General features: G+C 39.1%; 2 protein-coding genes across 2 annotated transcripts; both read right to left on the reverse strand.

The window, feature by feature from the left end:
* Positions 1–3,014: 3,014 nt before the first annotated feature.
* Positions 3,015–4,285, reverse strand: LOC126587645 (probable calcium-binding protein CML18). The gene has a single exon (XM_050252737.1). The coding sequence runs from the start codon at positions 3,869–3,871 to the stop codon at positions 3,254–3,256; it is 618 nt and encodes a 205-aa protein (XP_050108694.1). The 5' UTR covers positions 3,872–4,285; the 3' UTR covers positions 3,015–3,253.
* A 931-nt stretch (positions 4,286–5,216) lies between these two features.
* On the reverse strand, positions 5,217–14,099 carry LOC126587638 (brefeldin A-inhibited guanine nucleotide-exchange protein 2-like). Its single transcript, XM_050252728.1, has 11 exons — positions 12,666–14,099; positions 11,403–11,720; positions 10,859–11,207; positions 10,363–10,785; positions 9,976–10,265; positions 9,418–9,691; positions 8,205–8,704; positions 7,798–8,119; positions 7,290–7,671; positions 6,481–7,166; positions 5,217–6,060 (listed from the first exon to the last, which is right to left on the reverse strand). Exons 1-11 carry the CDS (start codon positions 13,835–13,837, stop codon positions 5,449–5,451), a joined length of 5,328 nt encoding a protein of 1,775 aa, XP_050108685.1. The 5' UTR covers positions 13,838–14,099; the 3' UTR covers positions 5,217–5,448.
* Positions 14,100–14,891: the final 792 nt, after the last annotated feature.

Here is a 14,891-nt window from a genome sequence, read left to right on the forward strand (position 1 = left end):
GTGACGCTTCTATGGTTGTGCTAGGGAGTTGTAGCGTGATCTCTAGGTGAGTGGCCTCTATGGTTGTGCTAGGGAGTTGTAGCGTGAACTCTAGGTGAGTGGGCTTTTGTTTTCAGTATATATATGTATGCTTGGTATTTTTCCTAGAAAATGCGTTTTAATGGAATTATGTTTTGAAATGCCATGCCTCATGATTTATACTTAGATTATGAGTTAGTATACTATGCATATTGTGATTTGACGCTGTGGACGCTCAGGTAAGTACCAGATAAGTTATAGATTGTTAATGTGAGTTGATGAGTATGTTGAGATGCATTAAGAGCTAATAAACATGCACCCTGGTGTTAGTGCTCCCGCTCGTGGTTAGGACACAATCCTTCACGTGATGTTCACCTCCCGCACCATACGCTCACCTTGGATCCAAGTTAGGTGCACAAGCCTGTTGTACAAACCACTATAGGTGGTTCCGACTCGTAGGTGACCCGCGATTATTCGCACAGTCTTCAAGGGATCGTAGCACTTGAGCGTATTTATTTACACTCAGTCCTATTGTACAGACCACTTTAGGTGGTTCCGACTCGTGTGCAGGCATACTTGTTGAGCTATAGATTCAACTGTACATGCCACTTTAGGTGGATCCGGCTGATATGTTATTTCTCATGAGTTAATTCACCTGAGTTACTTATTCAGTTATTTTGAGACATTTGGCATGGCATACTTTTGAATATTACTATTATGAGCATGGTTTTTAGATATGTATATATATATATATATATATATATTCTATTTTCTGTGAAATTATACAGGTTTTATGCGCGAGGGGTTACTATCGTTGATGTTGAAATGGTTTTGAAAAGCTTTGTTTTTGCCCACTCACACTTTCTAGTTTTGCGCCCCTCCAGGTTTAATTTGCTGAAAGTTCATATCGACGAGGATTCTTGGCAAATCTTAGGATAGGTGGTTACTTCCTAGGGTATAATCCTCATCCACTCTACTGTACTTACTTATGCTTTATCGTCACGTGTGAAGTGGGATCATTCTTGCTCACCAGCGCACTTTGGTATTTAGGCACTCTTAGGTTCAAATTTATTCACACTTTTCCACATCAGCACACTTTATGGCTTCGTCACCTTCTAGGTGTCGGTCAACACAGCTCGATTTGGAGTCCTATTGAACATTTCGGGTCAGGGTGTGTCAGAATGCCCACATATTATGTGTGTACATATAAAAGATTTAAAAAGAAAAAAAAATATATGAAAGAGAGTTGGAAACAGAGAGAGAAAGGGAACGTGGGGAGGTTTTTATTTTGAATCGTTATTTTTTTAATTAGAGATATGTTTTGATGATAAGTAGATGTTAAAAAAAACAATTTTTTTTGCAAAAATTACTTAATGCCAACAATTTTTTTTTTCCAGTTATACATTGAATGGCATACTAGTTTTTTATTTTTTAAGATTTTGGTAAAAAAATAAATAAGTAGTATGAATAAAAAAATGGGCAAATTTTAAGTTTGGCATTTTTTTTAGCAAGGTTGTTGAATCATACACGCATGTATATTTCACATACTATGTTCCTTGTGTATTTTTCACGTACTATTTTGTCGGGCAAAGGTACCCCAATCAGTCGGGTAATATCACTTTTTTTGTCGGGCAAGCCCAAAAACTTTCCCCGAAGTTTTTACCAAAAGAGTCAAATTTCCCTCCATTTTAAAGGTTTGCCCGATGAATCATATGTTTTTCATCCGCAAGAGTTCTTTCCCACCATTTTTTTGGGCAAAATTTTCATGTCAGATTTTTTTTGGTCTTTTCGTCGAAATTGTTGTCGAGCAAATTGCTATTGCCCAAAGCTTTCTAATTTTCGTCAAACCAAACCTTGTGCAACGAGCTTTGTGTGACAAAGGTTTGTTGGGCAAAACCTAAGGCGTTTATGTGACAAAAAGGAACTTACGAACTCATGCTAATATTTTGTGATTTCGTATGAATTCTTTTATTTGATTATGAACTAAAGTATATATTGTTTTTAATGGGTTCAAATGGGTTGGGTCGTGTAACTCGTAGATTTTAATGGATCGTGTTTAAGTTTGAATTCTGAAACTTATTAAAATAATTCGAATGTCATGACATGACCTATTAAAATTACGAGTTTGACACGACAATGACACAACCACGATAAATATGACTCATTTGTCATATATAGTAATGCATGTGTTCTATTATAATTCGTCAATTTTATAATTTTGTTTTACCTTTATGTATGTTTTGTAATGTCAGTTTGACAAATGTCCTACAACAGTCAACATAAAATGATTAACATGTTCTATCAGAATTTACTTTTCCTTTTTCTCACACTTTTTTCTTTGTCTTTCTTTGTAAAAAAAAAAAAATTAACATAAAATGACATGGTTTGCGGCCGTTTAAATACCAAAAAGAAAAGGATAAAAAAAAAAGAAGAAGAAAATCCTATTCCTTGGGTTGTTATTATCAACTTAAGAAAGCTACCACTGTTTTGTTTGTTTTTTATTGGCAGGACACATCACATCCTCATCACACAAGATAAGAAGCAACCGGAGCCGATTGACAAGCACTAATGAATAATTCTCATATTTGGACAAAAGATAGAGGACCCATATTATGGATAATACTTTCCAAACACCAGAGAGAGAGTGTCTCAGAGAGAGAAGAAACCAAGAAACTAGAAACTACAGTCAAAGAGTGAGAAAGTGAGACAGCATTATTGTGGTGGGGGAGTATATTCTGCATTTTTTATTTATTTTAATAAATGATAGTATTTATACGGGAAGGAGGTAAACTGAACCTTATAATGAGCTATTAATAATGTGGTTTAAGTTCGTTTTTTACGAGAATCGAACCTAAGATCTTTAATTTACAAATGAAGAAGAACTAATACTAAGTGACTATATTCTGCCTTCTTATAACCTCTCTAAAATCATTTATTTTATATTACAAGGGATATGGGTTAAATTACATAAATTAAATTAAATGAAAAAAGAAGAGTTTAAGTCTAAAACATAGTAGATTTAGATTAAAAATGAAGACCATATACGCACCGGCAATCTACTCCTAAGATCATATCTCTAACACAAATCAAGTGATAAACCCTTTTTGTTTGGAAAAAGACTCAACAATTAATACAAAATGTATGCATTCTTAAATCTTGTTAACCCAACTAAGCTTCTTTCCATTTAATTTATACATGATTTAGCTGCAGCCTAACTTAAAGTAGACACCTTCAATCAGCACGCATAGTTTCTTGTCATCATCAACCTAAATTCTTCAAAATCCACAGCTCCATCTCCATTCCTATCAACCCCTTTAATCATTTGCCTACACTCTCTAAGGCTGCATTCTTTGCATCCAAGGCTGACCAGAACCCTCTGCAACTCCTTGGCTGAAATCTTCCCGTTCTTATCCGTGTCGAAAATACGAAAAGCATCCATGAGTTCACAGTCTTCTTCCTCATTTCCAAACCCAACACTATCACTATCATTACTTCTTGATCTGTCAACATTCACTGCGTTCATGAATTCATCCAAGTCTATGCATCCATCTCCGTTACGATCCATTTCCCTCACAATCCCTTCAGCTTCCTCTGCGGCGATCGACTTCTTGTTTCCGAGGCACGAAAGCACGGCGCTGAGCTCGAGAGGGGAGATTTTCCCGTCCCCATTTGCATCCATGACCTCAAACACTTGCCTGAATTGGCTGGAGACTTCCATGCCTGCAAAAGATGAGGTTGCAGCCGCAGGCCGCACATCAAACCTGGAAGAAAGTTTCGGTGTCCTTCTTTTCTTGTATCCACTTGTCATCCTCTGGACGGTTGACGCCAAGAAAATTCTGATACAACTCATCATTGAAGAGAGAGCTGACAAGATTGTGTGCTAGAAAGAGAGTTATAGGCTTCTGCAAAAAAGAGTGGAACGAATAGTGGTGAGTTCTACGCTAAATTTATTTAAATTACAGAAAAAAGACTCGAATTTAAATGCCAAAAAAAAAAAAAAAAAAAACACTCGGTTCCAACCAACTTGATTAGCAATAAGTCGAGATTGGTCTAATTAACCAAATTGACTACTGGTAAACCTTGCAATTTCTCTACAACTACAAAACCCTAGAAGCCACCAAATACTGATATCTAGGCCCTTGGGTTCTCCAAGGTGTATGTACACACACATATATATGAGAGAGATGTCTATGGGATTTGTTCTCATCCGTATTCACTTTGTGAGGATCCTAGTGATCTTCACATCCTATCCGCTTATCATACATTGGGCAGTCAAAAATCATTTTGAATTTTTTTATTTACAATTAAACACAAACAGTACCTAATGAAAATTAACCACATGATGTACGATGAATAGATAAGATATGAGAAACTTTAGAATTCTCATCGATGTGTATGTATGTACGTATATCTGTAGATCTAGGGAGTCGGACCAAGTCTTTTAATCCGGGGGTAGGGGGGGATTGATTAGGTCTTGCATGGTGGATGCCAGCTGAGTTTTATATGATATCACGGACTCTCTCTCACCGCTTTCTATTTCTTGGCTCTCTTGTGGTCTCCGCAATTTGAGGTCTCTTATTCCACTTTTTGTCGGTGTTTTCTTGCAAACTGTCTCTTATTTTTCTCAAGCGAAAAGGTGACCCCAAATCCAAGTTCCACAACAAAGATGACAGGCAGAGTATGAGACTCGTAACTCAAGTAGTTAAGAGTATTTAACTCACGTTGAAGATATTGTGCTCGAATCTTACCTCTACTCCATACAAATCTATAATAAAGTATGTCATTGCCGGCAAGATAATTTTTTGAGATACATTACCAAGTCCATCCATCATAAATGTAATATTTCCCCGTCACCACTGTCTTCTTGTGTGCGAACAAGCATTTCTATTGGGTTTTACGACACAAGGAAAAGCGACAGCTGAATTTTATATGTTATAATCAATGAGAAAATGCCCATAAATGTATGCATTACAACGAGAACTCACATAAAACGAGTTTACACTCCATTGTATTATTAGATTAATACGCCACAGTGATAGTAAGCCCATTGCATGTAAATCCTTGTGTTGCAACAATTTGAAGAAAAAAAATAGGGCGAGAGAAAGTCGACATGAAATTTGCGTTGGTTTTTCCAACGAAAAGCGGATTGAATCAAGTCTGTCCAGGTAAAGATAAAAAAATGTGACTAGCATACAACATCAAAACTCCAGAAGAGACGTATAAATTCTAAATGGAGCTATAATCTCATATAATACTACAGAAGGTTTAGAAGCACTAGTCAATCAAATTCAAAACATTGCTACTAACTCTTCATAACACTATCAAACTATATTTCCAATAACGAATAAAAAAGAATACGAAAATGAAGACTATGAAGACTTAGGATAAAATTATCATACATCTCAAATTGCACGGTCCTATCTCACCTGCTCAACACGACCGAAGCAACACAGGCCCCACAGATGAGCTTAGCATGTCACCGAGGGCAATCTGGACCTCATTTGAACCGTGTTCACAACTTATCAAGCTGGAAAGGAGGGGGAAGAACTGAGACAAGTTGTTTTCAAATGAGGTCTCTCCCAAACTACAGATAGTCTGGAGAGTTGCCACAATAAGCGGGGCACGTTGGGCCAATTCTCTTCGTCTCCCAGAACCTAGAGGAATCAGCCAATGGAGCTGCTGCCCTTTGGATGATTCAGATACCTTTCCAGAGCTAGCAGCTTCAATATAGAACTGTAGAACCTCTCTGCAGAGGTCCACGATGTAGGACTCCACCTCCGCTTCATCGTAACCTGCTGGGCTATCCTCTACAAGGTTCTGTAAGAATGTAAGGCATATTTGGTAAGATTCGTTCTCGATGCGCAACAGTGGAGGGTCTTGCATTTGGGTCACGGAGCCAAATTCTTGTAACCTTGCTCTTAAAGTGGTATCGGTGTTAATCTTGTGAGCGTGAGATGCAACATCATGCAAAGCATCAAAAAGGACTAATGTGTTTCTCGCGGAAAGGTGAGAGCGATACATGGTGTAAATCTCCATCACCGCCTGCCAAATATAGTGAAAGACAAACCTCACAAAACCGTATTGACATGATAACATGTAAATATCATATGATGAAATTTAAAACATGTATATATCACACTCATGCACAACGCACACATGCATTCAAAGGTTTGCCCTATCTTCAAATTGATTGTCACTCCAGCATTTTCTATTTTCAAAAACTGTAACTGGATAGCAAAACAATAAATTTCAAAAGAAATGGTTATTGCGATATACTTCCACGACTTCAAATTTGGGAACATGCAAATTTGGTCCCTGTAGATTGGGTTGTTTTTCAATTGGGTCCCTAGGAAAAGGACTAGAGTTCATACTAACTCAAACATATACCAAGCCGCATCCTATAATCAACGTAAACATGGTTTGTCCAACCTCCCCCAACGCCCATAATGGAGTAGAATTTACCTGAATCAATAAAAGTTGAACAGCAGCTCGGCACTTGACGTCAGATATTCCAGCATACATGTGGTTTGTCCTCAGTCTCTCTGAATCCTCATCACTCCTGCCAGACACGGTGGACTCTCCATTCTCTTCTCTGCTCAAAGCATGTTCATGGCTTCTAATGATGCCATCTCCACTAAGAAGGAAAGAGAAATCAGGAAGTGTTGAATCGGCTGCTTCTTTTAATGATGAAACCACTTCTAGCCACTTTTCATGAGAAAAGAGATCCCCTGCATTGCTCATCAATCGCACAAATGCAGCAATACCAATACCAGCTAAGCTTTGGTGTGGTCGTCGAATAAAACTGACTAGAAGCACCAAAACTTTCTTCAATAGCGGATTGACAGTGTTATAAAATTTGACAAAGAGATCAACAACTAATTGAAGTGCCAATGTGCATGTCTCATAGAGCCAGGCATCTTGATCAAGGTCACCCACATCACCATCAGTCCCTTGCCCTGGTGAACCTTCCCCAGATGGATCGATAGCATGCCGCACATAGTCAAATATTGGAAATAGCACTGATTCAAACACCCTTTCCCACAAAGGTAGTGAGAAAAGATGACCATGGTTACGTAAAGTTTCAAACAGAACTTGTAGGGCACTCCTCCTGATTTCAGGCCTAGGATCAAAGCTAAGCTCAGATAAACCTGCATTGTGGAGATAAATATATAAAACTCTTTCCCAGTGTGATATATAAAAAAGCTCAAAATTTTAACACAACCGCTTTGCAACATTATGTTTATTAGCACCAATTTATGCAGTATTCTTACCAGCCAATAAAGGGAACCAGAAATAGATATGGTCATCCTTGTCTGGCATTTCACCATTTTCTTGTTTTCCATCTTTCCAGGCTTGAGGTGAAGATGGAGAGATTTTTCCAGAAGCTTCCTTGTCCTTATTTTTTGACGAGGAACCAAGACCTCCATCTGCAAGTTTTGTAGCACAGAATCGAAGAAAAGCAATAGCATTGAGGCTAATGTCCTTGTTGAATCTACTATTGGTAAATGCAATTAGGCAATTCACGCAATCAGTAAAGGTAGTGGTTTCAGTCTCAGTAATGTACGGAAAATAGTCTCGAATAATCTTCTCAATTATTTCAAAGGCTAAGAGTACAATGTTTTTGTGGTCGTCATAAGCTGCAGTAGTGAACACCTGAAGAACATAACAATGGAGTATTATCAGTATGCAACAAGAATAATTCATGAAATCAAATTAATTTTTATCGCCTGTAGAATTAAGCATATCACAAAGAAAAAAGGACTGGGAATATTCCAGTACCATGAACATGCTCTTCCATCCAGATTTGACATTGTTGACACGAGATAATACCATTTGTGAGACACATCTGATGATTAATTCACGTATTTCAACTGCACTGCTTTTACGCATAACAATGACAAAAGGTTTCATGAACTCATTCTGAAAATTATAATTAGCCAACTCTTCTCGGTCCAAGAACTTCATTGACAACTGGCGTAGCGAATCCATAGCAAAAATGGCAATTGACAGGTTTTCAGAACAGCCAATTGTCACAAAGAAATTAGAGAGCACATGCCAGATGCTAGACCAGACAAGCCTGATGCGGTTCATATTATAATGCCTGTTACAAGAAAACAATTTAGGTCAAACTCTACAGTTTTTTAATACAAAAAAAATAAACAAGATTGAAGTAAGGCGATCCATACGCAATCTCAACAATCTTTGTAAGGCTGAAAACCCGAGGATCAGATGCTGATCGCAATTCTTCCATAGAGACCTTGCAAAGTGCCTTAACAAAGTCCACAATCGCCTCACTGTTTAGTTTCTGACTACGTGTGAATATGCGGCTCATTTCACCAACTTGTTCTAGCATGTTTAAATTAGAAACCAAATTGTTCATCTGTTCTGATGTGACTGCCCCAGAAGCATTCCCACCAATACCAGCACTATCATATGAACCTCGCAACACAGCAGCAGCTGCATACTGCATCCTTCCTTGCCCCTTCTTTTTTAAAACAGGAAGGATAGTGGACTTAGTCTGTTTTGCTTTTTCTGACTCATTCTGAGGAAAGGCAAAGAATGTAGCATCTGGAGGAGCACCCTCTCCCAAGAGATGTAGATGTTCAAACCGGGAAACACAAGTCAAAATATGTTCCCAAGCTTCTTGTAGGTAGTTTCCATCTTCATCTGCAATTGTCACTATTGCCTATAAAAAATGACCAAACAAAATATTAGATAGATACATCTCAAAGTGCAAGCATTTGACCATGCTACTGTCACCACCTAGTAGCACACAGTGGAAAAAGATGTTTTAACTCACACAACATCAATTAGTCACCATGTTTATATTTATTTCACTGATAACCATACAAGCACATGCAAGACTCTTCTCCTAAACACTCTTCTGCCATCCATGCAAAGTGTCCAATTATGCAGTTATAGCTCTAAATTACAAATGTCTTCAATTTCTTTTTCTGATTCATTCTTGGGACAGCACATTATTATTCTAGTTAAGACCAGCAATTCAAGTCTTTATACTTTTGCCAACTTAAGATATCATTTGCACTTGAGAAATCAATTTTATTGGAAAAGAAGGCAGACATACAAAATAAAAAGGGACAAAATTAGATGATGAGATTTCTGCGCAATTGTTCAAGTGAACATATTATTTTCATGCAAATCCTTATACTTATTCTGCTGCATTATATCTCAGCCATGATGACAGGTTAAGCATGAAAAATTAAAGTAAAATAACTTCGCATCCAAAGTGTTCCAATCTATGATAAGATTAGTGAAGTAACATGATTTCCTCTATGAGACTACTTCAGTTCATGAAATTAAGGACAACTAACTAGTACAATCTTAAAGCTTATTCACATCCTGTACAGAAACTATGGTGGAGTACAACAATATGCTAACCTTAATTGCATCAATATTCTTCTGCTTGATATCGGCAGGAGAGTGGAGAGAAGTAAACTTCGCTAGTGAAGTCACAAAAGCGTCTCTATGGGTCTTCATGGACATTACAGCAGTAACATGGATGGCATGACGAAAGCCTTCCAGACACAGTGAAATAACTACTTCATCGTCACTTTGATCAAGTGGAACACTGAAGGCAGCCAGCATAGGGGCCCAGCATACCTCAACCATGAATCTAAGAATTATCACATCTGTTGCAGCATAATAAACTGACCTACAAAACGTCCGTACAAGTTTATGTTAAGAACAGAGTCTAATCAATATAAAGATAACACACATATTAAAGAATTTCTCAAAATTCCTAAATATAAATGCTCAATATCTTATTCTAGTCAAACTTCCACTACGCCGAGCAAGGAATAACAATCCTCATCAGTGAATAAGAGAACTCCTAGAAAGTAATATTTTATGGCCTCTGAAGAAAATATGGTGTGATAAAAATGGAATGGCAAATAAGATTCCAAACATTTGACATCAGAGAAGTTCAGTTAGTCTTACTCAGATTTGCGAGCTTTTTCTTTAAATTGTTCTTGCATATGTTTGATAAGATCATCACTGGTCTCCAATTGATTTCCTTCCCCCCGTTTACGGATCACAATATTCAAGATACTGTCCAAGCCCAAAAGCCGGTTTGGGTTCACCGACTGTATTTGAGGAGCCAATTCATATTCTTTCATTTTAATCTCATTTCTTGATATTCGTTCAAACAATGACCTCAAGTACTCCTCAGGTAGATCTTTTCCATCATCTATGCCGCGATTGTTTCTTATAAAATCATCTGCTGACATCTGCATAATTTAAATGGCCAGAAAGAGAGGGACATCAATCAGCTATCTGTTTCAGTCATCCAATTAAATCAAGGTATATGTGAAATTGTTAACTCACCTTGTTCTTCACCATAGGGTTATGAGCATCAGTGTTGAGCAATATCACGGAATAAGCAAGAACATAGGCTGTGTCAGCACTAGTAAAAGCCTTCGGATTACACTTGCAATAGCGTTCTGCAAACTTTTCCATTATTCTATCGATCTTCTGTGCCTCACCAGGCAACCTAAAGCCTTGAAGAAATGCCCTGATGGCCTCATCAAACTCCAAGCCTTGAAATTCAAATGAATCCACATAAGCATGCATTACTTTTAGCGATAAATCTTCTCTTTCTCCAAGGTAATCCCCAATCAAAGTCTTGTTCAAACCAGATGCATTTTTGAGAAAAGCAGCTATCTCCTCAGGTGAACTACCCACCTTGTTTGCATTAATAAGAAACTCAATTCCTTTTTTAGGTTTCCGATTAAAAAGAGATATACCTTCCTGCCACAAAACAATCATTAGATTCCAAGTGAAACAGCCTAAAGATGAATCTGATGGAATTCCAGACCCTTACCTGAAGTTCCAGCTTGTAAGCTCGGCGTTGTTCAATTGTCAAAAAAGCATCAGAGGCCTCACTGGAGGCTTCAGAATGAGTGTCTGACCCATCAACAGGCTCCTCGCTGTTCCCATTTGCCAAGGGAAGACCTCCTGGTTCAGGACTATTCTCAGTTGGCTCAAATCTCTTGATAGAATGAGGATCTGGAATGCGCAATTGTTTGTTCATCCAATCTCCGATTGACCTCAAAACACCAACTAAGCACTTCATAGCTTCAAGTTTCATAGTTGCCTCCTGAGGTGGTAATAATGTGGTGGCAACACCAGGAGGGACACCTTGAGCAGTTTTAAGTAGGCCATTTACCATCCTGGCAACATGAACAGAAAAAAAAAGGAGAAAGAAGACACAAAAATTGTTAATGCAAGACCAATCACTCACAATCCTATGCGGGTGTAGAAACAATGCAGGACATCTGCTAATGAATTTGATAATCAATATTACTGTTCAATAATTTTGAAATTTGAAGAATATAGTGGATTCTACAGGAAAGAACATAGCATACCTTTCAAATATGTTCGATGAATTGACATCACAATCATAATTGATAAATATGTCTACCAAGATCTGGGAATCAACACACAGCTTCTCAAGAAACCGAAGTACTATCATCTTTTGCTGAAAATTGGGTTGTGCGACATTTTCCAAAACTCTGAGAACAATCATGGGAAAAAATACTCCAATCTCTGCTTTCAGTCCAGCTCTAAATCTTGACACCAGACTAATGAAGATGGAGCAAGATAGCTGAAAAACTATCATAAGAGTTGAAGCACTGTTCTTTAACAGTGACAGACATAAATATTGCTTAATCGCACCTAAAAACCTGTTCCACATCACAAAATTCATCATTAGAGATTTCAAGGTAGGAGAAGAAACTAGCTAAACTAAAACATATCTGGAAGACGATAATACAGAATGCAAGTTTTTTTCCCTGAATTATTGAACAGCATGTACAGACATGCGCACACCAGAAACCAAAATCACACAAGAGACCAACATGTACAACAGTTTGCATTGCATTGTCAGAAAACTAAACCAAGATCTAAAAAGTAGCAACATCAAGGGATAAACCCCGTAGCATATTGCACAGATGTGTCTAATCTGGGGATCCACTCTAATAGCTTAAGAGACACATCAGTTAGTTTTGCTCTGAATAGGGAGTGACATATCTGCATTATGAGTCTGCAAGCCTGGAGATATGCTTGTCCCAAACTGAATCGTGTTTCAGATCCCAGCAAAGTCCTCAAATATGTAAACCAATTAATTGATCAAGAGCTACCAGACACTCACAATAGCATGAATTTCTGGCATCACGTGTACTATGGCTCATGATCATATAGAAGAGGTAAAACTAGAGGCCCACAAGGGCCACAACTAAGAAGTATCAACTAAGAAGCCACCGTATCTAACCACCAGCCTTTACCAGCTAGGCGACTACAAATTAACATATTAGTGATTCTCCTACTCCCCTCAGACCTCACCTAGTGTTGTATTATCATGCCAACCATCATTTAAATAATGAAACAAAATCCTCTTTGAACCATCTCTGTTATCTATAAACCCTCTTCCCACACAATCTCAAATATAAAGATATAAACAACATACTCGACAAACATAACAAAGTTAAAGGCCGAATCTCGAGCAAGTAAGCTGAATGCAATGACTAATCAGCTCAATCCGAACACATAATCAAGACAAATAACACTGAACACGAAATGGCAACATCTAAGCATAAACATTTTTAACATGAGAGCAGGCAGCTAGTTACCTTTCACTGGTCCTAAAGACGGCACCGGCATTCTCTAACAAAATCTTCAAAAGCTCCAACGCAACAATTTTTCCCTTCATCAACTCCGGATCCGCTAATGCCTCTTTTGGCGGAGTCTTCATAGACAGCTTACACAGAGCTCTAAACACCAAAAACGCATCTCTTCTCAACTTATTCCCAATCTGAACCTCCAAATCCTCATCTCTCTCCACTTCTCCGTCAGCCAATTCGCCTTTTCGCCCCTCCAATGCCGTCTTGTACATACTAATCTCCCAGTACTTGGCATCCAACATGTCCTTATCAGTCGAATCCAGCAAATCGGCAGGGTTCGTGGTCTCCACTGTGGTGGTCTCGAACGCCCCGTCGTGCCCTCGCAGTGACACCTTAGTAGGTGTCGAAGGGTTCAAAACTCCATCAATGTCGGACATAATCTTGGTGATAAACCCCTGAACGAACATTGTCATTGAGCCGTCGGCATCGGCTTTCTCAATCGGATCCATCAGCTCAGCCACCACGATCGGGTGAATCGGAACCGTCGACGAGTCAGCCTCCATTCTTCTGAACACGATCACCAGCATCTGGATCAGCGACGCCTTCGCTGTCGTCTGATTAACGACATTCTTACTCCCCAAATAGATGTCGTAGCAAGTCCTCACTATCTGCAGCAAGCAATCTCCGTGAATTCGCAGCGATATCGACGTCACTGCCGATAACAGCGTCTTCAACACCAGCAGCTCCATCTGATCGTCGCCCAAATCGTGGCATTTGCACACAGACTCGATCAATTTCGTGAGCAACTTCGCTTCCGCGGCGTCCCCCGATGCGTCAGCCTCGCCGCGCAAATATCCATGGGCGATTAGCTTCTGGATGCAATCGACGGCCGGATCGGCGATCTTCAATACGCCGGAGCCGGCGGCGTTGATCACGGGGCTGAGAATGGACTCGGAGTCGGCGAGCGAGTACTCTTCGGAGCCTCCGTCGTGGAGAGGTCCCGGGCCGGAGTTGTCAGAGTCGGAATTTGGGTCGGGTTTAGACTTGCTGAGCCGCTCGAGCACGGCTTTGCATTCGCTAGCGAGCTTGGCGTGCTTCCGCCACGAGGCGTTCTTGATGATCTTATCGAGGGCTGGGGACACCACCTGCCTCAGACGGGAATCGGCTTCCAAAGAAGCCATTCCCGAGCTTGCTGCGAGTGTGACTCAGTGAGCCGGATCTGGAGAAATGGCTAGCGTCTTGTGGCGGTGGACTGCGGTGCCGGGCGGGGACGGTTCGTGACTCGGTGAGCGGGTTTACTCAGTGGCATAGAGAGCTTCAGAGAGGAAGTGCGGAGGAGTTGAGATTTGGATCGCGTTTTGTCATGGAAGGGGGAGCTCCAATGGTGGGATTTTAAATCACGGAAATGGCCTTGAGCAGCTGGGGAACAACTGCGGTGAAGGCTCGTCGAAATCGATGGGTGTTTTTGGTATTTCGGTACATTTGGGAATTAAGTACTCCTTCGTCAATGCCCGTCTGCGGGACCTTTTTGATATGAGAAATTTTATTTAAACCATGTAACTTATTTTTATATCCAATTTAATTTTTGCATTTATTTGATTTTTAACTAAACTATTAATATCTTTTTAAACCTAATTTAATACTTAACATATTCCCATAAACCCAATTCAATATGTGGATTTATTTTTACACCCATTTGATTTTTAAAAATTTGAGGTGTGAATTCAATCATGACTGACAACAAGACTGATACTGTTATAAATGTTGACAATATTTTGAAATCTTCTCCGGGCATGATTTTTAGACAAATCCTGCATAGACATCAAACTCTCATAATTGACCCCTTCAATGGCTTCCGTAAAAGCATTCTTCTTTAACATCATTATATATTTCCTCTCCTTGCTTGATTTATAGGTGAATATAGGTTATGCATCGTGTCTTGAAAGCGAATCATTTGATTAGGTTCCATGGTAATTTGTAGAGTAATGTTGAATCTGATAACATTCTCATAAGAAGCCCTCAATGTCTCATGGTACTCTCAAAAGGATTTGTTTACCCTATGCAATTTACAAAGGTAAGAAATGTTATACTTTTTTGGGTGGAGGCCCAATTGGCATGGTACCAAAGAACAAACTAGGATATAACGAGGAAAGACGATAAAAGCTCTAGGGAGAAGTTGCGTGCGTAGTTCAATCGTGTGCAGTTGTAAATTGAAATAAATCAATCTGCTTATCT

The sequence above is a fragment of the Malus sylvestris genome, chromosome 2 (assembly GCF_916048215.2).
Source record: "Malus sylvestris chromosome 2, drMalSylv7.2, whole genome shotgun sequence".
Taxonomy (NCBI): Eukaryota; Viridiplantae; Streptophyta; class Magnoliopsida; order Rosales; family Rosaceae; genus Malus; species Malus sylvestris.

Coding starts and splice junctions, on each gene's coding strand:
- LOC126587645 (XM_050252737.1), bottom strand. CDS start 3,871: ATGATGAGTTGTATCAGAATTTTCTTGGCGTCAACCGTCCAGAGGATG.
- LOC126587638 (XM_050252728.1), bottom strand. CDS start 13,837: ATGGCTTCTTTGGAAGCCGATTCCCGTCTGAGGCAGGTGGTGTCCCCA. Junction 10,786..10,858: donor CTTACAAGCTGGAACTTCAG/GTAAGGGTCTGG, acceptor GTTTTGTGGCAG/GAAGGTATATCTCTTTTTAA. Junction 8,705..9,417: donor AGAATATTGATGCAATTAAG/GTTAGCATATTG, acceptor CATTTTTTATAG/GCAATAGTGACAATTGCAGA.